This window comes from Pinus tabuliformis, chromosome 2_2 (genome assembly GCF_031772625.1).
Source record: "Pinus tabuliformis cultivar Carrire ecotype Pingquan chromosome 2_2, CPIR1, whole genome shotgun sequence".
NCBI classification, from domain to species: domain Eukaryota; kingdom Viridiplantae; phylum Streptophyta; class Pinopsida; order Pinales; family Pinaceae; genus Pinus; species Pinus tabuliformis.
In genome coordinates this window covers 85883158-85906669 of record NC_142300.1, presented here as the reverse complement: position 1 = coordinate 85906669, position 23512 = coordinate 85883158, and the positions used below count along the sequence as shown (strand labels likewise).

At 41.2% G+C, this 23512-nt stretch overlaps 1 protein-coding gene across 1 annotated transcript in view; it reads right to left on the bottom strand.

The window, feature by feature from the left end:
* The window catches only part of LOC149191551 (aspartyl protease family protein 1-like), a 129409-nt gene extending 106711 nt beyond the window's left edge, over positions 1-22698 (bottom strand). Inside the window, exons 1-2 of the mRNA XM_089406691.1 lie at positions 21842-22698; positions 19382-19623 (exon numbers count right to left, since the gene is read on the bottom strand). Coding sequence (XP_089262817.1) covers positions 19382-19623; positions 21842-22039 — 440 coding nt within the window. The 5' untranslated portion in view covers positions 22040-22698. The remainder of the gene's footprint in view (positions 1-19381; positions 19624-21841) is intronic.
* Between the last annotated feature and the right edge of the window lie 814 nt (positions 22699-23512).

Genomic DNA, 23512 nt, shown 5'->3' with positions numbered 1-23512 from the left:
TTGAAACCATGATGTTGTTCCAGATTTGCAAATGTTGTGTTTTTGTGTCCTTCAGGTAACTCATAGTTAGATTGATACCCTTCAGGAGGATACCAAATAATGGGACACCTAAATCGACATCCCAACCAGTAAGGCCCTTCCCTCAAGATAAGATTGTTGTATGTGATTAACCGACTTGTAGCAGCTTTGAAATTCCCATAATTAAATGGTTCTCTTTCCTTAACATTGTTAGTTGAGACCGTCCATCTCATTTTGGATGCAATCAAGGATCTTTCCTGAATGGAGAGGAAATATGTTGTTCCTTTTTGTACAATTTCCTTATGTATGGGCCCTAAAATTTGAATCACACCTTCTTGTGTCATCAGCCTTTTATGTTTAGCAAATAGTTGCAAAGGGTGAGTAGGCTCACTCCTTACCCAGAGATCCAACTCGTGTTCCTATCTTTGGAACGAATTATAAGCCTTAAACCACTTAAGTTGATTAACTGCAAAAGAGATAAAAGCCTGGAATTGAATATCTCCAACAAAAGGGCTAGGATTCTTATCCACTTCTTCTTCTAATATGAAATTATGTAGATAAAATTCGCAAAGAAGTCTTTGGACTTTTGCCCCATGTTCCTTACAACAACTTATAAAATCTTTAGTTGTCTTTAATTCGATTGGCTTGCCAGCTCTTACAGCTTTAATCTTTAACACCAAGTACCGTTCTAATAAGAACAATGAATAATTTGTGGCAGGAGACCTACATGTCAAGACATCCGAATATCATGAGAAAATGGTGTCTATCTGATTCCTGACTCTATCCAGCTTGGTCTTCACCTTCTTCAACTTTTCTTCTTCCTGTCTAAATCTGTCAAAAGTCCCATTCTCAGTTATGGTTAATTCCCTAAACTGCTTCTACAACTCCTGATATTTTTGCAAGGGAACTGTCTGATAGAGGGAATTACTCCCCTAGGGCTTTTTGGGTTGAAACCCTAGCAGAATGAAAGTTATCTATTCAAAGAAACATGCATTCATACAACCATTATGCTATTATAAGCAAATTCTATGACAAGGGTACGTACCTTTGGTCCTACGTTTGAGAAGGCCTTTAGGGCCCAAACCCTTCTTGGAGTTCCCTTCTTCTCTTTTGTCCTGCAAAACAACCAATTCAAAGAACACAACAGTACATGGACAAAACTTATAAAGAAACCATCTTAATGTTATAAAGAAAGGTAGTTAGTTATGGAATCCAAACAACCATTTACATATGAATTCTAAACATGACTATCATTAACATAAAGAAGATTCATTTCGGGAACCAAGACATGTGTTTCTTTTATTATAGACAAATAAAGTACATAAAAAGGAATATGTTCACCTGAATCACCTTTAGCAGGCTCCAAGCAAAGCTTCCTTCCGGATCCGTTCCAGACTCAAGCCTCTAACAAAACTCCTTCCATGACTCTCTCCATGATGTCATAAATGGTGGATGAACATCAACACACAAGGAAACAAAGGTTTCCTGTACAAAATGGGGGAAGTGCAGAAAGGCACAAGGGACTTCAGACTTGGTCAAGGGAAAAATCTCAGCATAATAACCTTTCTCTCTATTCTCTCCTCCTCTAGGCCTTCCCTTTGAGATCTTTTTATACCATCTCCAAAGTAGTTTTTTAGTTAGGAGTTGGTTGGGAACAGTTGGGCCACGGGCACTAACAGGTGATCAGCAGGTAAAACCCGCGATCTCCGCCCGAAAATGAGGAGTTTTATATTTTTTTAAGTGTTTTAATACATACACGCGGGTTGGCTATACACATACCCGCATATACACGCGTTTAACTCAGGGCAATGTCGCGTATAAGAGATAAAACACTGTTTTTTAAATTTTAGGACCAGGTCTAGAAGGAGGGGTTTCCCTAGGCCATGAGTACAACATCACAAACCATAAGAGTGAGATTTGGAGCTATAACAGATGCCCCCTAATATATGAGGTCAGAAGGGGTACATGATGGCCAAAATATCTTATGCGAGTACATGGAAAGGAAGTCTGTCAAAAACCAAGGAGGACTTCACCAGAATTCAGCCTGCCAAGCCACCAAAGGAGATCAGAAAGAAACACTGTCTGAGGCGGGCATACCCATGCTCAGAAAAAGTGAAGCATGTATGCATATCAAGTACAAGTGGATCCACTAAGTATACAAGTATAAATAATTGAAAGATACATAATGGATCATCTGATCATAATGAACAAGTACATGTTTGAATATCACATATAAGACTGTCAATGATGCTGAAAGATGCAACGGATCACTGATATCAAAGACTGATCCCAAAAGGTACCAACTGAACATGATGGAAAAGGATGGTACTACACTGCAAACTCAGGTGCCAGCATATAGAATGTCGCCATGACTGACTGCAACATATAAAGTGGAGTGGTATCAACTAGCAGCAACAGGAGCAAATGTCAAGTGAACCAATGAATGCTGATACAACCTGAGGTCTTCACCGACCGCCATGGTACATTTCTACAGCATGGGAATAAATGATCTGAAGTCGACCATGTGAGAAATCATTTGATTACCGGTCATTAATGTATACCGTTAACAAACGCGAGACTACTCACCGATAATGATAATGAGCGTCAAGGTACCCAGTACAATCTAACAAGTGTGAATAGATGAGCTGGAGTCGAACACCTGTAAGAATCTATCGATCAGGAGACAATGATGGTTTCCCACTGTCGATAGTGAAGGATCTACCACTAATGACTGCAAACCCCAAGGTACTGCCAAATGGACTCTAGATCTTTGCCCCAGAGCAATGAGTCGGAGTCTATAGGGAAAGATCCGCTAGAAGGAAGGCATTAAGGCATCCTTCATCAATCTAGCGTGAGTGTAACCTGTAGGCCAATAATGTGGAAGGAATCGGACGAAAAAGATGTAGTAACCCAACCGAAGTACGTTTCCGGCGTACACAAGATGTGGCTAGCGCACGGCAGAAACCCTTTGAACCAACCAATAATGAAAGATGACACAGAGGCGAGGTATCCACCAATAGGATCAAATGGAAACCAAGGTACTACACGAATCCCAATGTGTGATAATGTATGCTGATGTTGAACACAAGGGAAACCACTCAGTCAAAGACCCATGATACTGATCGATGCTGAGCACAAGGTAACCTATCAATAATGAAAATAGGGCCAGGGTGCAGCTCTAGGCCTGTCCTCAGAGCAAGATGCCGTCGTCGATAAGGACAAGACCCGCCAGCAAGAAGTCAATGGGGACCTTCTCAAACCAGCACGAGTAAAGGACCAATATAACTGATGTGATGATAGACATGACACTGACAACCAGGGATGGCCGGCTGAAAAATGAGTCAAGAGACACCGCAGAGAGGCCGACTCAGGCTAACTTCCCTTGAACAAAAGCACGACTCAATGTGACTATGTGGCAACATATGATGACTCTGTATAAGTTCGCCATGCAGGAGGCATGAACGAACCCTCCATATGATTGGAAGAGATAACCAATCGGGGGAGAACTAACTCAACAACAAGGTTATGGTGTACCTAAGTCAAACTAAATCCCACCCATACGGAGGAGACTTTGTTTTGAGTGCTTTGTTCAAGGGCGACACGACTGACTCTAGCTGCCAACAATAAATGAAAATAATGTCCCGTTCCCACTCTTTTTTGGAATATTTAATTTTTTTGTCTTTTTCTGTTAAGCCGGAAAAAGAATAAAAGAATGCTATGGTACAGTGGAAAGAACGAGTGTCGGTGAAACAGATGATCTAGTTCCTGGGAAAGGAACGTTCCTATGCTCAATGTAGGGAGGTGAAAACTAGTCAGTGACACTCAAAGGTATGTTCCTTCCACGGGTCAAGGTGTGTCAAGCTGCAAAAGTCAAGGGTATGCAAGGTTGATTTTGTAGATGTCATGGTCAAAAGTTGGCTTAAACACGAGTCCAAGTGAAGCCGGCTCTAGGCCAAAAGGTGCAAGTGGTCAACATGCAATGCAATAGTATAACTCAACACAAAGGGGCCTCTAGGGTATATGGCCAGAACAAAGCGGAGAAGCCAAGAGGAATGAGTCTTCAATGCATAAGTCATGGCGGGACTACAGAGGACTCCCGAGCCTACTCAAAACGAAGCAGCATGGGCGACAAATGTCAGTGAGGTGCTAACTAGGATGCCCATGTAAAGGATGGCTCTACCATCGTGTCATGATTTAAAGAATCGACGAGTGAAGATGGCTTATGAACCATAACACGATGGGATCGACCTTATGCCAGATGTATCGGTCAAATGGAGGCTAGTATGCATAATGCAACGGAAAAATGGTGTCCCTAACCTATATGCCAGTGAGAACACGATACCTGCCATGACGGGTTAGCAGTCATGGAACCGTCTCGAAACTGAAAATCGTCCAAAATGTCCTGAAAAACAGACCAATCTCGACATTCCAAGCTCCCAAGTTAAAAGTCACATGAGGCCAAACAAAATAAAATTTTGAAAAAATTTTGCATTTTCAAAACTTATAAAAAGCATTTTGGACTCACCATTTTTACCATTTGAGTTTGAGAGCAAAAGATTTGGAGCAAAAGGAGCAAACTTCCCACAGCCAGATTCAACCATTCAAATTCGTCGAAAACCTCCAGGTAACTCTTATACTTAGCTTGCAATTGATTGTGACAAGTTTTAGGATTTTTGATTGAGGTTTCACCGTTGAACTTTTGTCCAAAATTTCCTCGCGGCGTATACGCGGGTTGGTAATATCGAACCCGCGTACACGCGGGCCCTATACGCGACTGTGTGCACAGGAACCCGCGTATATGCCGCGAACCATTTTAAACAAAAACTAACGGCTTTGAATCAATTTTTTCTCAGGATGCCTGTCACGTGGCGTGAAAGAGAGCACGCAGCGGTAGATAATGAATTTATGAACAGTCTAGAAGCATTAGATGCCCTACGGGGATGCGGTTTGCTTAAATTTTTCAAATTGCCAAATATGAAAGCGAACACGCGTCTGCTTGAGATGCTCATTGATTATTGGGATGTCGATGAGGAAGCTTTTATGATCGATCAGATGCCGCTCAGGGTAGAAGTGGAGGATATTTATTTTATCACGGGCCTTTCCCGAAGGGGAGAGGTAGTACAATCCCGGGGCAGGACACGAAGTGCCCTTTCGATAGAGGACTATGTACAGATATACTGCCCGGGACATCCCAAGAAGGTTGGGAGCTAGATTTCCATCACACATGTGGCGAGTTTATCACTTAGGATAATCCTGTTTACCATGGCTCGGGTGAACGGATCATCCTCTCTGCATCAGGCGTCACGGCAAAACATGAGCGTGGCAGTTGACTGTCTCACTACTGTGTTTGACTGGTGTACTCCTCTTCTGGCCATCATGAAGGGCCAGCTCACTTATATCAGGAGGGGTTAGACTAAAAATTTTGGATATGGGAGCATCTTGTGTACTTTCTTTTTCGAGAAGGTTCCCGCACTCCGCCCCAGGGTAGCAGTTTCCATCAGCACCCCACGCGATCCACGCATGGGCCGGTGGGCTGATCTGATGAAACGTCTGGGGGGTGGGGAGGTCCCAAGGACTGCTTTCGACGATGACTTCTTCACCTGGTGGGATCAGCAGATCATCGCCGTAGATGACTACCCCTATGCTGGGCTGGATTTCCGAGGAGATCCTGACCTAGTGTTACCACCGAATGCAGCATGGGGCGAGATTGGTAAGATTTTTTGATTTTATGATTTTTTTTGGATTTTTCAAATATAATAATGAATTTTGAAAAATATTTTTTGATGAGATTCAAATGACTGATATGGTGATCATGTTCCAGACATCGGGCCGGTACGACCAGATGGATTCCCGCGGCATGGACGGCGCGACCGAGGAGCCGAAGAGGCGGCTGCTGATACAGAACGGACTCTGAACAACGTCCAGCGACACTTGGCGAGGTTGAGCTGCCGAGTACCGATGGCCATCATAGAGGACCTTCCTGAGGATATGCAGCGTCATGTGGTTGGCATGCCACGTGACTGGGTTCGCATTTTTCGGCGCGTGGCCAATGCTATAGTGACATACTTAGACGCTCATCCTGAGCCGAGGCATTAGATATGCCGGACATGATTATGGGCATTTGAGTCCCAATTTTGTATATTTTTTGGACACACATATGTACACTCGAGACGCTTTACGATATATATATATATATATATATATATATATATATATACAGTTTGACTTTTTGATGCTTGATTTTATTGTGATGAATGATTAATATGCCAGTCTAATGCTTGATTAGCGATAGAATCAGCTAACCAATTATGAGATCTTGGAATATGCAAATAATTAATATAAGTAAATGATCTTTGCAACAACCTCACTCTTAAATATTGGCGATATAAAGATGGATCCCGTACCCGATAAATGTTATTTAATTGAGACACTATCAATTGAGAATCAAGATATACTACCAACGAGTCGATCCCATGAGAGATTGCCTCGGATAATAAATTAATAACAACAGTATACTCGGCCATATTGTTTGAAGCAGGACCGATGCACACGCCTCTTGATGCCATCAATTGACCAGTTGGATAATAGAGTACCCAAGCTGCGGAAGCAAGATTCCGAGTGTGCCGACTAGCACCATCGGCGAACCCAAAATAGACCAAATCATCCATCAACACCTGCCACAGCAGACCAAAAAGTGCTGATATCAGAAAACTCTCGATGATATATGTACAAATATACATAAAATACAAAGAAGCCATTGCCTGGTCAAAACTAAGCAAAGTACTTCTTTAGGTAGAGCCCGTTTCGGGGCTCTGCCAGCTTGTTTCCCTCGAAATCAATTAACTCATACGATCCTTTTTCTAAAACTCGTTTAATAATGAAAGGACTGTACCACATAGGCTTAAATTTTCCTGCCCCTAAGGCGTCCTTATCTTGGTCATAGACCAGGACAAGGTCACCTTCAGAAAAGACTCGAGGACGGACAGACTTATCATACTGCGTTTTAACCCTTTTCTTATGGGCCTCATTCATCGTGGCGGCATCTCGACGCTGCTCATCGAGATGTTCCAAGTGAACTAGGCGCTCTTCGAGACTCGAAGTCTCAGGAAGAAGCTCAACAGCCAACTTAAGAGATGGAATTTCACATTCGACCGGAAAGATAGATTCCATCCCATAAACCAACTGAAAAGGAGTAAAACCAGTAGCCATTTTGACGGAGGTTTGGTATGCCCAAAGAGCCGAATACAACATAATGTGCCAATTGGACCGATTTTTATCGATTGTCCGTTGGAGTATCGTCTTAAGAGTTTTATTGACTGCCTCGACCTGTCCATTGGCCTGAGGATAATAAGGGGACGAATGCTCCTGACGGAAACCTAATTTAAGAGCCAATTCAGACATTAGTTGATTCTGGAAATGACTGCCATGGTCAGCGACAATCTCTCTTGGGATACTGAATCTTGAGATAACCTGATTGAAAAGAAACAAAGCTGCCGTGTCACTATCGTTCTTATAAGTAGGCATGGCCTCGGCCCACTTTGTAAAGTAGTCTACAGCCACGATAATGTACTTGTGATTCGCCGCTGAAGGCGGATTACAAGTTGTAAAATCAATACCCCACTTAGTAAAGGGACCGATGGTGACAACGGGGAAAAGAGGAGCTGGATGCGCGCGCATCTTCCGAGTAAAAATTTGACACGGGTGACAGAGTTTGACCACTTCCACACAGTCTTTAAAGAGTGAAGGCCAAAAATAGTCGGCACGTGAGATGCGCTGGGCTGTAGCAAGATCTGATAGATGACCACCACAAGCTCCACTGTGGCAGTCATTGAGCACAGACTCTGCTTCCTCTAAGGTTAAGCAACGCCGAAGGATTGAATCGACCCCTCGACGATATAATGTGTCACCAATGATAACATAGTTTTTAGCCAGGTGACGTAATTTTCGACGTTCATCCTTGGAGAAAGTAGAGGGAAACTTCGAAGTTTGGAGATAGAAAATGATATCTCCATACCAAGGTTTGAGTGAAGAGATGAGGAATAAATGTTCGTCGGGAAAACTTTCCTCATAAACAGTATCCTCTCCACAAGGAAGCGCAGAAATTAGCTCCGCGAAAACCATGGATTTCTTAGATTTGGCAGACAAGAACTCGAGATCGAATTCTTGCAAAATGACTATCCATCTATTATATTTGCCCCCAATCACTCGCCTACTGAGGACAAATTGAAATGGATTGACCGCTGCTAAGACAAAAGTTTTGCGTAGCAAAATATAATGACGGAGCCTCTGGACAGCGTGAACAGCTGCCAAGGCCAACTTCTCAACCGGAGAATAGTGAAGTTCAGGACCTATTAAGCCTCGGCTCAAATAATAAATCACGTGCTCGGTGAGAGCATCGTCTTCTTGAACGAGAACCATACCAATGGTTTATTCTACTGCAGCGAGATATAAAAGGAAGTCTCTACCATAATCCGGTGGACTCAAAAGCGGGGCAAAGACTAATGCCTTTTTCAAAGCATCAAACGACCGCTGCGCAAAGTCGTCCCACACAAATGGAACTCCTTTTCGTAGCAAACGCATGAACCCTTTAGTGATCTCGGCATAGTTTGCTATAAACCGTCTTAAGAAATTAGCCTTCCCTTGAAGACTTTGAAGTTGTCGAATTGAGGACGGGGGAGGCAATTGAACTATTGCCTCAACCTTGAAGGGATCAACCCGAATCCCTTCATTAGACACAATGAACCCTAACAACCGACCGGATGTAACCGCGAAAACGCACTTGTTGGGATTCAACCGGATTTTATAAAAACGACAACGTTCAAAAACCAATCGAAGATGACTAGGATGATCAGTTCTCTTTCGAGAACGAGCAGCGAGATCATCCAAGTATGCGTCGATGACATGTTTGACGTCGTGGAAAGCATATGACATGGCCCGATGAAAAGTGGCTCCAACATTTTTAAGACCAAAAGGCATCTTTCTATATGCAAAGGTACCCCACGGACATATAAAAGCTGTCTTATGTTGATCTTCAGGATGGATAGAGATTTGATTATAACCCGAAAAACCATCCATGAAGGAAAAATTTTCATTACCCGCACACTCGTCGATAATCTGATCAATGAATGGCGTGGGGTAATTATCTTTCGGACAAGCCTTGTTTAGGTCCCTAAAATCGATGCATACTCGGATTGTTCCTTGATTTTTTTCCACAGGGACTGGATTAGAAACCCTGTCAGTAAGAGGAACAGGGTATATGAAACCCGCCCTTAGCAGCCTCTCAACCTCAGCTTTGATAGCTGCTGCTTTCCTAGGGTTAACCGGCCGAAGCCTTTGACGAACCGGTTTCATGTTTTCATACGTCTTGATCTCATGTTGAACAATAGAAGGATCAATGCCAGGCATTTCCTCATAAGACCAAGAAAATACATCACGATATTCCTTAAAAAGGTCGGTGTAGATTTGAATTTCTTCAGGGGAACACTCAATTCCGATGAAGATATTCTCGATGACGTTAGGGTCCCTAGAGATGTTTATATGTATCATTTTTGAAATTACCGACATATTACCTTCGGCACAAATGTGTGCTGGAGCCAAAGGGTTTGACACCGTACAAACATCACTAGTGAAGAGCTCGAAGAATCTAGATTCTACTTCCTGCAATGGAGGAAGAAAGTATGAATGATGGTGTAAGTCTTCCCAAGGTCGATCTATACCCATCATTACTTCAAGGATTGCTTCTTCAGAAGGTAGAACCGAATCTAAGCAGTCCAAGGCAGAGGTAGAATCAAGGCTCCAAGCCGGGGCCACATGACCATCTAACTCCTCTTTGGAAAAAGGAGTAGAGTGGTTTTCTGCAGAGTCTACTATAGACTGATATCTAAGCTCAGCTGCAGATATAGGGAATGCCATTCCATTTACTTGTCCTTCAACTAATGTGGTCGTAGGTGAAGGCAAGGTCCAAGGGTCTGAAAAATAACGAGTTCGAAAGAACTCTTCTCGAGGAGACTCCTTAGATGATGAAATAGCATTAATTTTAGCGAAAGGAGAGGGAAGATCAAATGTACCCATCAATGAGGAATACATCCCTACTCCTAAATTCTCAGTTGGCGGGCGAGGGTTATCCACTAAAGGGACAGTAGAGTCAGAGCTTGCTTGAGGATCGACTGGACAATAGTCCAATTGATCAACCTTAACGATTTTCCCCTCATGAGGAAAGCAAATGACACGAAACAGAGTCGAAACAACGACATCCATCTCGTATACCCAGTTCCTTCCTAATAGGAGATTATAGTCTAGGTTAGCATCTACGACCTCTACTTCAATATTGACGACCTTTCCCCCAACACATATAGGAAAGGCCGGGATAATCCCATGCGGCTTATGAGAATGACCATCAAATGCAGTCAAAATGGTGGGTGAAGGAACAGCCGAAGGTGATCCAATAGCCTTCCAGCATGACATCGACATAACGCATGTGGAAGCTCCTTCATCTATCACGGTGCGAAAAATATTGATTTTTCGGTATGTAGACTTTATTTGGAAAGCCATATGATGAGGGAGTCGCTTTTTGACATTTAACATGTCAAAAGTGAGCACTAAAGAGTTACCTGAATCGACTGCTCCAGTTGCGGAGAGTAAAGCACTTCTCTGAGCCGGACACGACTGGAGAACCTCTAAAGCGGACATGGCGCACAGACTCTGAGCCAGATCCTCCACAATGGAGTAATTCTGGGCGGCCCTAGCATTAGGATTAATCGTCGCGCGTTTAGCAGAACCTTTCGGTATCCGTGGTATAGTCTCGACAGGGGGTCGCTCAATATGAAGTTCAGTACTTCTGGGAACAGTCTTGTCCTTGGAAGTTTTGGCTTCACCATAATCACGTAACCAAGTAGCCACATGGACATTAGAACCCATCATGAAAACATTTGACGATTTTTCCCCTTCCTGGTTGCCCCCAGCGGAGGTTCCAGGATTTGAACTCGCGCCAGCAAGAAGTTGCTGCCCTTGGGGAAACGGGTTGGTTAACACATCTTGAGAACTAGAAGTCCCTTGTTGTCCTAACAAGCACTGAGCGTCTTCAATATTAGGGCAGAGATGAGTTAGATGGTCTCCACTGCACAATTTGCAGGGAAAGTTGACTTTCTTTCTCGACTCATTTCTACCACCACCGGCATTGTTGCCGGATTTATTTGCATCAGGCTTCCCATCCTGGTTACTTTTCTTACCTCGTCCTTTCTTTTTCCCATTGGAATTTTGATTTCCTTTGGGGTTATCAGATTGGACGACATTTATTGAAGAAGTTTGGGAAGTGGGGGGATTAGAGGATGTGACTTGGTTGTTAGAAGCAGTTTGCAAGGACAACTGCTGCAATTGATTCAACAAGTTCACGGTAGTTGTGTCTACTGACCCGACGATACCATCCGCGTGCGGACCTGGATTCGACTTAGCTACATCAACCTTAGATCCAGGAGCATCTGGCAAGTACTTTTGTAGGATCCCAGACTGAGAGTAGATCAATTCTAATTGCTGGGCCCTAAAAATGGCTTGCTCCTCAGAATAGACCCCAGACATGGAGACATCCTTGGAGATCTCGGGTTGTAAAGACTTCAAAAACCACTCGAGACAGTACTCCGGAGGGATTTTGGATTTAATGAGCCTCTTTCTCTGTCTCCATTCTTGAATATGGTCAGAAATGTGGGTTGCCTTATCCTGACGAAAGGTGGCCAGAAGTTCAGTTCTGGCATCATAGCAGACAGGCAACTGGAAGTGATTTAAGAAAATATTGGCTAAGTCAGCGAACGATGTAAAGCTGCCCCCTGGCAACTCTATATACCATTTGGCCGCATTACCAGTCAAGGTGCGCTGAAAGAGTCTCAACCTAATCGAGTCATTGATAAGGGAGTTAGATGAGCACCACAAATGGAATGTGGTTACATGGTCGCCTGGGTCTTCGCCACTCTTCCCTTCGAATTTTAGAATGTCCAAAGGGAGTTTGGTTGGGACCGGAGGCCAGGCCGGATTGTACTTGATTGGTCCATTTGTTAACTTAGTGAGATCTAGCAAGTTTAACATTGCCAGAAACGGAAGCCTAGGAGGACCTTGGGGATTCCATCCAGACTAGGCAGAACTCCCAAAGCTCTGAAAAGATTGTCCTGGAATTTGGGAGGCACCAAGCTGCCCGAAGTAACCAGTAGAATCGGCTGAACCAAAAGGCAAGCCTTGTGGTCCAGCAAAATTCAGAGTTTGACCAACTTCGGCCGTATAACCTCCATAACCAGCAAAGTTTCCTCCTAAAGGATTGTAGGGAGTTGATAACCCCTGATAGGGATTCCAAGCTGAAGCAAGGGGAGGAATACTTTGAAACATACTAACCGTGGAGTACGGCCTATTCCCTTGTTGGCCGATAAATGGATTCCCAGTTCCCGCGCTACTAACCCCAGGGTTATTCCAACCTTGGAAAGGATTGCTGCTTTGTCCCACAGAAGAAAAAGGCATGGATCCTACCGTCAGGTTGGAATGTGGTATATGACCACTTCCAAAAGGAAAACCTTGGAATGAAGCCGATCCGCCCATCATGGACGTAGCGGCACTAAACGGAACCGATGGAATACCATGTGAATGGGTGCCAAATGGGAAGAATCCAGTACCAAAAGCATTGGTTTGGTCATTTCCACTCGTGGACGGAATGGAGGTAGACCCAACTATAGACGTGCTAGCAAAAGATCCAAACAAGGAAGCAGAGGAGATGGAAATGGTTCCTCCCCCTTGCACTGATGTTGGGGTTTGCATAGTCGTAGCACTCGTAGAAGCCATGCTTCCAGTAGTGGTCATCGATGGTAAGCACATAGGGTAACCTGGACTTGACGGTCTATGCGTCGGAGTCCCAACGTATTGTAGTATGTCTGCATGACTAGATGGTAGTGGAGAATTTGGAGCTGCTAACGACTCTGAAAGTTCTTCTACCTCTATGTTATTCTCCGCTTGAAAGAGAACTCGAGAAAGGACTGGAGTGTCCCTCTCTTGTTCAGAAGTGTCAGGCCTTGCTTAGCCGCTAATGCCCCCGAGAGGAGGATCAATCCCCGATGTGTCAACCGGCGTGGGATGGAACCCACCGGTAGTATTGCCTCTGCGCCTTCTAGGAGAAGGCTCTAAACTTGGTGGCAAGAGACCACGAAGTCTTCGAGACCATCTTGGAGATCTGTCAGCCACTTTGAATTTTTTGTTATGATCTAACTAAAGACTCAAAAAATTGAAAGCTAGGCCAACTAGGAGCACAGAGCACACACTATAAAGTCCCTAAAGATACAACCAGTCAAGCAACTTCCAAGTATTTCCGCTCCAGGTGATTAAGACCGGACACCAAAATACAAGAAAGTGAAATAAGGGGCCTTCCGAAGATAGTATGGGATGATGAGGGCCCAGTCCTATCAGCGAAGGTATCAGAGGAAGTTACGCTGACCTCCTAACAATAGCCTCCGCCGGTGCAAGCCCCCAAGCTTCGCAAGGGTGCCCTCCAGTAGTACTATCGAGAGTGATGCAACGTCAACCTCAGGTGCCACGGGATTCCCCTCCGTAGCCACCTGTGTAGTTCCCTAGGAGTAGCAACTATGGATACCAACTCGTCGCAGAAGCCAGGTGGAACAGTCGTGAGGTAAGTTCAGACAAGTAGGAGAGGGGGTATCTCTCTTCCCTGTCTTCACAGACCCTCGTGCTTAACTCCCAGACCCGGAGCTTTCCTGGTCTTCCTAACGCTATTGGATTTTCTCTCGTTATTCAGACTCCTACGTTTGACGTTTATATGGCCTTGGAGAGTTAAGTCTCCACTCGCCTAATCCAAGGCCCTAGAATCCTAATCTTGTTGGTGTAACTGACTAAAACAAAAAGTTCTAGTGAATTTTAGTTAGCGCTTGATTTTATTAGGCTGTTCTTTAAGTCACAAGGTAACGAAAGTGAAACTAGTGGTGTTTTTTGACGCAAAAGAAATTAACTAGCATTTGCACCTAATGTTGCAAAGGAAACGCCGTAAGGCATAGTGCATGGAAGAATATTGAAATGTGAATGAGCTTTTTTGAAAGCAAGGGTCGATGATAATGATTTTGAATTGAGGAAACCATGCCGAAAACCCTATTCGAGGGTTAAAGTGGCTATGAAATTGAATAAAAGTAGTCATACATATCCATTGAACTTGTTTAGATACCTTAAATATTGCCTAGTTGAAGGTGAAGTTAAACAAATTAATTCACGCGAACAACAACTAGGTATCCATATCGATATACAAAATTTTAAGGAGAGGTATGTTAATCTTTTCAAACAACATTCTAATGTATTTGCCTAAAAACATGAAGACCTTAAACCATGTCACATTGTGATGAACTGAATCCCTGCCAAGATCTATTCCTTATGACGCAGAGAAGCTACAGGTGGTTGATAAGGAGGTGAAAACAAATGCTTGGGCTCATGAAGGAGCTCTGTATTGTCCTCCAGCCCACATTGTTCCTATGCCTATTATATTCCATGGAAACATCGTACACAGAGACATCTCTTGCTCATATCTCCATTGGTACTGCCCAACAAAACAAAGGAGAAGGAGAAGATTAAAACAAAAGGTATAGCTTTTAGACAATGATTTTGAAGTTCTTCCAACTTTGGAACCAAATGAACACAGATTTCCTTTGGACCTCATGTGGAAGAGCAATATTAGTAGTTGAAGATATGGAGCTCGAATGTAAGGACACAATTACTTATCATAAAATTATGCAGTTGAAGGAGATTTGTATTGGCGTGCTAGTTTTTCTAAGGTTATGGTGTTCATGCATGTGTTGTTTTTATGATCCTTGCATAACCAAATCTAGTGGAGAAATCAAACAATGTGTGAAGATACAGTTTGTTGTATTTATCATAAGCCTCAATGTTCAATTCAAACTCTGGTGTGATATGAAGACCTTAAACCATATCACATTGTTATCTGAAACTCTATTTTTAGCGAGTATGGTAATATTGACTAACTCTGCCTGTGTCACAAATCATATAAAAATGGATTTCAGTTAGCTCCGTGGTCCTTGGAGAATAATAATATATACAACTTTCATCCATCATGGCCTCTCAACAGTCCAATTACTTAGCTAATTGCAGACCTATCTTGAAGCATTCTATATGATGCCACTTTTATTACAGGGATGCAGAAATTAGATTTTAGAATGGGAATTGTGCTTCAGCGTTATTTTCATTCAAGCGGCATTTGTGCCAGTTATGTCTTTTGGACAATTATGGTTATTCTAAATGGTAATGCTATGTGAAGTAGTATGTGCTAGCATTTTTATTTTTATGATGAACGTTGCATATTATGTCATTTTAAACAAGCATAATCTGATTTTCATGCTACACTGCAATTTTTTTTATATGCATTGAATTGTTTTTCTGCAAAGTATCTAGAAGTTTGAATGCCCTAAAGAATTGTAGCCAGCAGACGGGGGGGTTCCAGTGCATGTCAATAGGATCAGGAGGGATGAAGATTGTCCTGTATGTTTTCATTCCATTGCCCAATTCATGGCATGCTAGTTTTCTAACCCGGCAAAAACTATAAATGCATTGATGATGGGTGACATCCAGTGGAGTATGGTACCATATGTTCTATTAAACTGTGCTGAAGACAACCATTTGAACTCCACAGCTCGGAGATTTTCTATAAGCTCTTTAAATTTTTCTTCCCATGCTTGTAATTTGATTATTTTCATACTATTAAGAATTTCAGATGTTATTCTGAGTCTTTCATCCTGTGCAGTCATGAACACAGCTTGGCACTTCTGGGGGGTTTTGGCTTGGAAATTTGAGTTGTAACTTAAATTTGTAACATTATTCAATCATCATTCTACATCATTTTAATTTGATATTTCAACTAGTACTTAATGTTTACATTAGTGTTGGTACGATGTCTAAAGATATCTGCTTTTAATGATAGTTATTGGTGCTATATGAGAATCACTAGAAATTTATGTGGATCATTCAAAATTTGGAGTCATTTATAAATTCCTGTCAGTTAACGGACTTCATGTTAAGATAAATTTTAGGTTACATGGGGACTTCATGTTAAGATAAATTTTAGGTTACATGGTTACAAATTTTCTGTTAGTTAATGAAGCTTCCTATAAAGCCTAGTTATCTGACATGAAGATTACTGATGCTAAAGTGGGATAATCAGCTATAAAAAGGGTTCTTAGGCATTAGTGTAGAGGGTTTTTCAGAGCCATATTATTGCAGGTAGCATGTCACAAACAAACAAAAAAATGAAGCAGCGAACATACTTCCCTTGGAGTTGACCTGAGTTGGCATCCCTATGTTCTCATGAAGCTTTCAGTTTTGTGTGTTGTGTATTTTGAGTAACCAGTTGCTGTTGCCAGTAACTACTGCAGACTTGATTATGCAATTAGTCCTCTAGAATCAGTTATCAAATGTAATGCTGAACATTGCTGGAATTTCTACTGTTATTACTGCATTGTTGTTGCTGGTGTTGAGTTTATTCCTCATGTTTTTGCTGTTCTTTACTATTGTTAGCACCCTATTAGCTTCAGATTATAGATAATAGTATCCAGTTAATAGTTTTATACTGTGAGTCTCTTATGGTTTTTGAAATAAAAACATATCTTGATTTAGGTTCATAACAGGGATGAATACCAACTATGGCTTCATTCTAAGTTACTTGTGGGAGGATAATTGGAGGACATAAATTACACTATCAAGGACTCACTTGAATACAACAAGGGACACCATGGAACAAATGAACCAAGCCCTGTGTATAATGATTATATCAATTGACAGAAGGATACAGGTAGGCGAGAGTAGTGGTGAAGGTCAGCAAAGACCCCAAGACTACAAAAGGGGGGTGAATAGAAATGATCATGATTGAAACCCCTTTGAAAGGAACATTAATGGGAGAATGGTAAATCATGGGAATCATGACAATCAAGTTAAAAAAGAAAGAAACCGTATCAATTAGTGGCATCTTGAGAGTGTTCCCAATCCCAAGTTTGATAGGGTCAAAAGAGAGACTAAATCAAGCGGCTTCAATAGGAAAATTGTCAAGTTTCTTTCATTTAATCATACGAAGGATTATCAGGAAATCCAATTTTCCACCCCACACCAGGAAGGATCTGCATTTGACAAAACACAAATAGAATGAAAGGGTGACTACTAGGGCTGAATTATGCAGTAATGATCGGTGACATCCAGTAGAGTATGGTACCATATGTTCTATTAAACTGTGCTGAAGACAACCATTTGAACTCCACGGCGCGGAGATTTTCTATTAGCTCTTTAATTTTTTCTTCCATGCTTGTAGTTTGATTATTTTCATACTATTAAGAATTTCAAATGTTATTTTGAGTCTTTCATCCTGTGCAGTCATGAACTCAGCTTGGCACTTCTGGAGGGTTTTGGCCTTGGAAATTTGAGTTGTAACTTAGATTTGTAACATTATTCAATCATCATTCTACATCATTTTACAATTTAATTAATTTAAAGTTGATATTTCAACTAGTACTTAATGTTTGGGATAATCAGATATAAAAAGGGTTCTTAGGCATTAGTGTAGAGGGCTTTTCAGAGCCATGTTATTGCAGGTAGCATGTCAACAAAAAAAAAAAATTGAAGCAGCGACCATACTTCCCTTGGAGTTGACCTGAGTTGGCATCCCTATGTTCTCATGAAGCTTTCAGTTTTGTGTGCTGTGTATTTTGAGTATCCAGTTGCTGTTGCCAGTAACTACTGCAGACTTGATTCTGCAATTAGTCCTCTAGAATCAGTTATCAAATGTATTGTTGAATATTGCTGGAATTTCTACTGTTATTACTGCATTGTTGTTGCTGGTGTTGAGTTTATTTCTCAAGTTTTTTCTGTTGTTTACTATTGTTAGCACCCTATTAGCTTCAGATTATAGATAATAGTATCCAGGTAATAGTTTTATACTGTGAGTCTCTTATGGTTTTTGAAATAAAAACATATCTCGATTTAGGTTCATAACAGGGATGAATACCAACTATGGCTTCATTTTAAGTTACTCATAGGAGGATAATTAGAGGACATAAATTACACTATCAAGGAATCACTTGAATACGACAAGGGACACCATGGAACAAATGAACCAAGCCCTGTGTATAATGATTATAGCAATTGACAGAAGGATACAGGCAGGCGAGAGTAGTGGTGAAGGTCAGCAAAGACCCCAAGACTACAAAAGGGGGGTTGAATCCCAAGACTACCAAAGGGGGGGGTGAATACAAATGATCATGATTGAAACCCCTTTGCAGGGAACATTAATGGGAGAATGGTAAATCGCGGGAATCATGACAATAAAGTCAAGAAAGAAAGAAACCGTATCAATTAGTGGCATCTTGAGAGTGTTCCCAATCCCAAGTTTGATAGGGTCAAAAGAGAGACTAAATCAAGATGCTTCAATAGTAAAATTGTCAAGTTTCTTTCATTTAATCATACGAAGGATTATCAGGAAATCCAATTTTCCACCCCACACCTGGAAGGATCTGCATTTGAAGAAACACAAATGAAATGAAAGGGTGACTACTAGGGCTGAATTTGTGACTGCCTTTTATCACAACTCTGATGCTTACACCCTAGATGATTGTTTCTTAACCCTCAAAATAAGAATCAGAGAGGCCGCATGAAAGAGTTCTGCCAAGGCACCCCACTTGTAGAGATTATTTCTCCTCTGCAAGTAGTTTCCATGTATATGGATGGGCTGAATAGTCCATCCAAGGATATGTCAAAGCAGTCAAAGCCTTAAAGCCTACTTGAAGACATGTATATTTAGAGATTGCCAGAAGTTGCTTTACAACAAAAGATTATTTATTAAAAAAAAAACAGCGAGGGCTAATACTATGGGAATTGAAAATCTCCTATAGTAACCACTGTCCGACAACCTAATTAAAATTATTTTTCCTGTTTAATGAAGCCTTAGCCTACAAACTATGTGCTTCTACCTGCAACTTCAAAAATATCAGTTCAGAAATGATAGCACTGAATGATATCCAATAAAAAGAGTTACAATCCATATTAGAAACCATAAATCCATGCTTAATGCTGTGATTTCATTGATATCAACACAAGCAATTTGATAAATACAAGCACTGCACTTTGATTTTGGCAGTCGATAATAATATTACATCTTTACATCAATTTTGGTTTGAACCTGTGAAGCTCAAGGCCCAAATATAACTCCATGCTTATTGGGTTTTCATGCTCTTGACATGGCTTGGAACCTCCGCCCTAGCCACTTACAAGAATGTTTATTTGCTACAGATTTGAGTAATAGATGAAACTGACACTTACAACAGCAAAAAATAAATCATACCCGAATGTGATGGGCGCCTTCACCACCGTTCCATTCTGTGATCCATCTCCAGGAGTCAGATAAAGAACATCCTCCACTAAAGTTCCTGCAGTGGATGTATCTTCTGAGAGATATGTAACGTTGTATGGGCATTGATCACTAGATTTGGAGCATTGATTTTGTAAATCACACAGAGTATTATTACAAGTAACTTGCTTGCTTGTCTTAGAGGCTGATGGACTGTAAGTCTGCAAATCGATGTCCTGTTGAAATCATAATTAAATCACAAACTAAATCCCACTCCAAGTTGAGGCATAGAAATGATTAATTCTTTTTCTGAAGAATTCCATATCAAGGAAACGCACAGAAGCACAAGATATGAAGAAGACTAAGCATGCAACAAAATGGCCTTTTTGGGAAACCCTTGTGGGAATTCCCCGCGATTCCTATAAATCCAGCACATTTCCAGATTGTTTGACCATACAGGCTGATTTGGAGACCTCTAAAAATCCCAGGGAAGTTAAAAATCTGTGAATAGGAAACATTGCCAGTGTGGAAGCAGGATTGACCACTGGATTCAAGTCGGAACCGCGCCTGAAATGCACCGGCAAGAGGGCCATGTTGTTGCACATTTATCCTACTTCACAAGATAATAAGTTATTTTGTACTTAGGAATCATTTTTACATGCTTCATTCACACTGCAGAGGAGTTATTTTGCCTGACAAGGAAGAATGCAAATGCATTTAGTAAGTGGAGAGAATGTTGTGCATATGAAAGAAACATTGTCACTATGCCATAATAAATAGGGTTCTGAAAGGCCAAGCTGATGCTAATGCCTGCCAATTTCAATGTTCAGCCTTAGAAAATGTACATTGATGAGAATGGTGGTAGTACCGTAGTATATATGAGGTTAGTGGTATTAGTATTTTCTTTCCCAACTATAGATAAGGTGTTTCAAATAACTGTGATTCTAAGGTGTTAGAAGGATGGTGCAACTTGAAGTGACAACCTGTAATTCAGTTCCTTAAGTAACTTTGTGCAAAATAGCATCGGCAAAAATTGGTCCAGGGTCAGCAACTTGGGAAGTCAGCCAACTAGGATAAAAAATATGCAAAAAATGGGCAAAATTTGGCAAAGCATAAACTCTGACCTACAAAACTCTGTGATTCGTTTTGGGTAAGACTACTATCAGTTGGATTTCTAGGGATTAGTTCCTTGTTAAATCTAGCATTCATGCTGTAATCAGTATTAGAAATATGTGACTAAAATTTTTTAACAGTATTTAGAGTTCTTCACATCAACCTATATCTCCAAGTAAATTATATTAATCTCTTTTCAGTAGATTTAATTATTGGAACGACCTGCAAGTCCTTAAAGCTAGGTCATCAACTACGAGAAGAGATGGTTTAAAAGAAATCTCTTAGCTTGAATTGATTTTCAAAATCTAGTTTCAAGCATCAGATGAATCAAATAATTTTATTGTAATCAAGCAACATGTATAGTCGCTCTTATATGTCTTTTCCCTAGCTGTTTCTTATGCAATAAAATGTTTTCAATTGAACTTGGTTGCTAAAGGTTTGACAATTTGTCTTTGGAAACAACATAAACCTCTGGTTGGTGGCCTATTGAAGAAAATAGCATCAAGCCAACCAAACTGCCCTATCAAGTTTAAAAGGCAGTGCCAATAGTATGCACCCTGTTGACCTCTGTTCTTCTGCAAAAGCAACGGTTCTTGCTTGTCTTTGCAGATGTATCTTGCACTTCAGCTAGAGATACAGGTTTTGGAAGGCTAAAGAAAATTACTGATTAATACAGGAAAAGTTGTGGAATTTTGGGAATGTGAAGCACCAAAACACAGGTAAACATCCTCACAGATTTTTACTTTGGAATGGCAAAGCTCAGGCAACAAACATGACCCCATTATGCACCCATGTTCTCACTTTGGCTCAGGAAATCATCAAAACACAATCAAGACACCCTTATATGGAATTTTACTTTGAGCGGTGAAGCTTATGAATCAAACATGACTCTATGCTTATTATGAACCCATGTTCTCTCTGTGGCTCGGGAAATCACCCAAACACAATCAAACAACCTCATTGAATTTTACTTGGATATGGCAAAGCTTAGGGATCAAACATGACTCCATGTTTATTATGCACCCATGTTCTTACTGTGGCTCGAAAATCAGCACTGGCCACTCACAAATAATTTTCAACCATCCCGAATTTTTTACTCTCGAAAATATGTTCAAAAGGGTTCCGTTTTCTACCTTTAATATTTGATCAACACCATGCCCATGGAAAAAACTAACAGATGGGCACAATAGCCCATTGCTGATAAGAAGAATGAAACCATAGTCTAAGTGGAATTCACAGCCAGTGCAATCTCACATAATTGTTTATCATAAGAATAAAATTCAACATTAATGTAATAGGTCAGTAGGTTTAACAGGGAGAAGCTGAAAATGCAATACATACAAGTCCATAGCTAGGTGCAGAAGTAGGAGCACACTGTTGGCAATCAAAAGGCACCCAGAACAAATCGCTGCCCATATCAAGTGCTACAAGTAAAGTTACATTAGGTGTGCCCACTTGAACCACAGTGTAGTACAAACTGTCCAGATCACAGAACAGGAAGTTAGGAGCGTAATGAGCGATTAAATTAGAATCAAACATGGAACTTTAGCAATGCAAATTTCCCTGTACTTCCCTAAACAGCAAAGCCCAGATCTCCAAAGCTATATTTTCTGAAATCCTTGCCTTTTGAGGGCCCTCTTAGACCACACCAACAACGTCATGCCATAATAGGCAATGCATGCCACCAGTGCCAGTACAATAAGGCCTGAGGGCTATCCAGTCTTCATGAAAGTGTAGGTCAATCCCAGCACCCCTGCTCCTACAATCAATACCATTTTCGACTGTAACTATGTCGGGATTAATGGAGGCTACAAGGAATCAGAGTATCTTCCATGAATTCAAAAAACTGTTAACCCCGCACCCACCCTTGATCTTCATCTTCAGAAGTTTTCTTCCCACACCAAAAACCGCTGCTGACCCAAATCATGCTGACCCAAATCAGACGAGAAGACAGAGATTCAGAAGTTTTCTTCCCACACCAAAAACCGCTGCTGACCCAAATCATGCTAACCCAAATCAGACGAGAAGACAGAGATACAAAAATGTGAGAACCAGAATCATAAAACAGGAAGCAGATAAAAAAATCTGGAAACTGGGGATTCGGTTCCAAAAATCTGAGAATCCAAACCAAAAATGGTCTGAATACCGCCACCCACTTCGATATACCCATAAAATTTCCCCGTGTCGCTTCAGACCTCAGGGCCATAAAATTTCCCCGTGTCGCTTCAGAGCTCAGGGTGTGCAACTCTTCACTGATCAGAATGTTCTCCACGGATGATCTAATGGCTGGAGATGATTTAATCGTCTAACAATCCATTTAACGGCCCACGTTGAGACACGGTGGCATGGAGGGGAGTTCGTCTCAGAGGGAACGCCTTACGGCGTAATAAAAGCTTAACTACATGCACATGCACTTTTTCGTTTTTTGATGAAGACCAATTTCTATAGGGTTCAGAGGTACTTCTAATAAAACAAATTTTTCTTTTCTTTTCATTAATTCACACTTCACACTCACAAAAGTTAACAAAGCTATATGTGCCTAAAAGGGGATGCAAATCTATCCTAATGCAACAACTATATGTGGATGCAAGATCTAAAACTACTCTAAAAACCAAAAATGAAAGTTGCTTGCTTATCAATCTTTATATTGCCACTTACAATGCTTAGATGGAATATGAGATGTTACCATTCATTTCGTCTAAACACTAAAAACAAGTTCTAAGACAAACATAAAGCACTTTCACTTCACTAAAAGGAAATCAAATGAAAAGCAAGTTCAAGAAAGCAAAACTAAGATTTTCAAAAGATTTTCTTCAAAGCAACAAACAAAAAAGTCTTTTCAAAAATTGCTCTCAACAATACTGAAACTTGTGATCGAAGAATAGGCAATTAAACACTTTTGCGAATCAACACCACTCAATGGATGAAAACCCAACAAAAATAAATGTGTTCGAAATCTCTCTTAACAATCAAAAGCATCAATGAAAGCCTTGGCAATGAAAACCAAAAAGA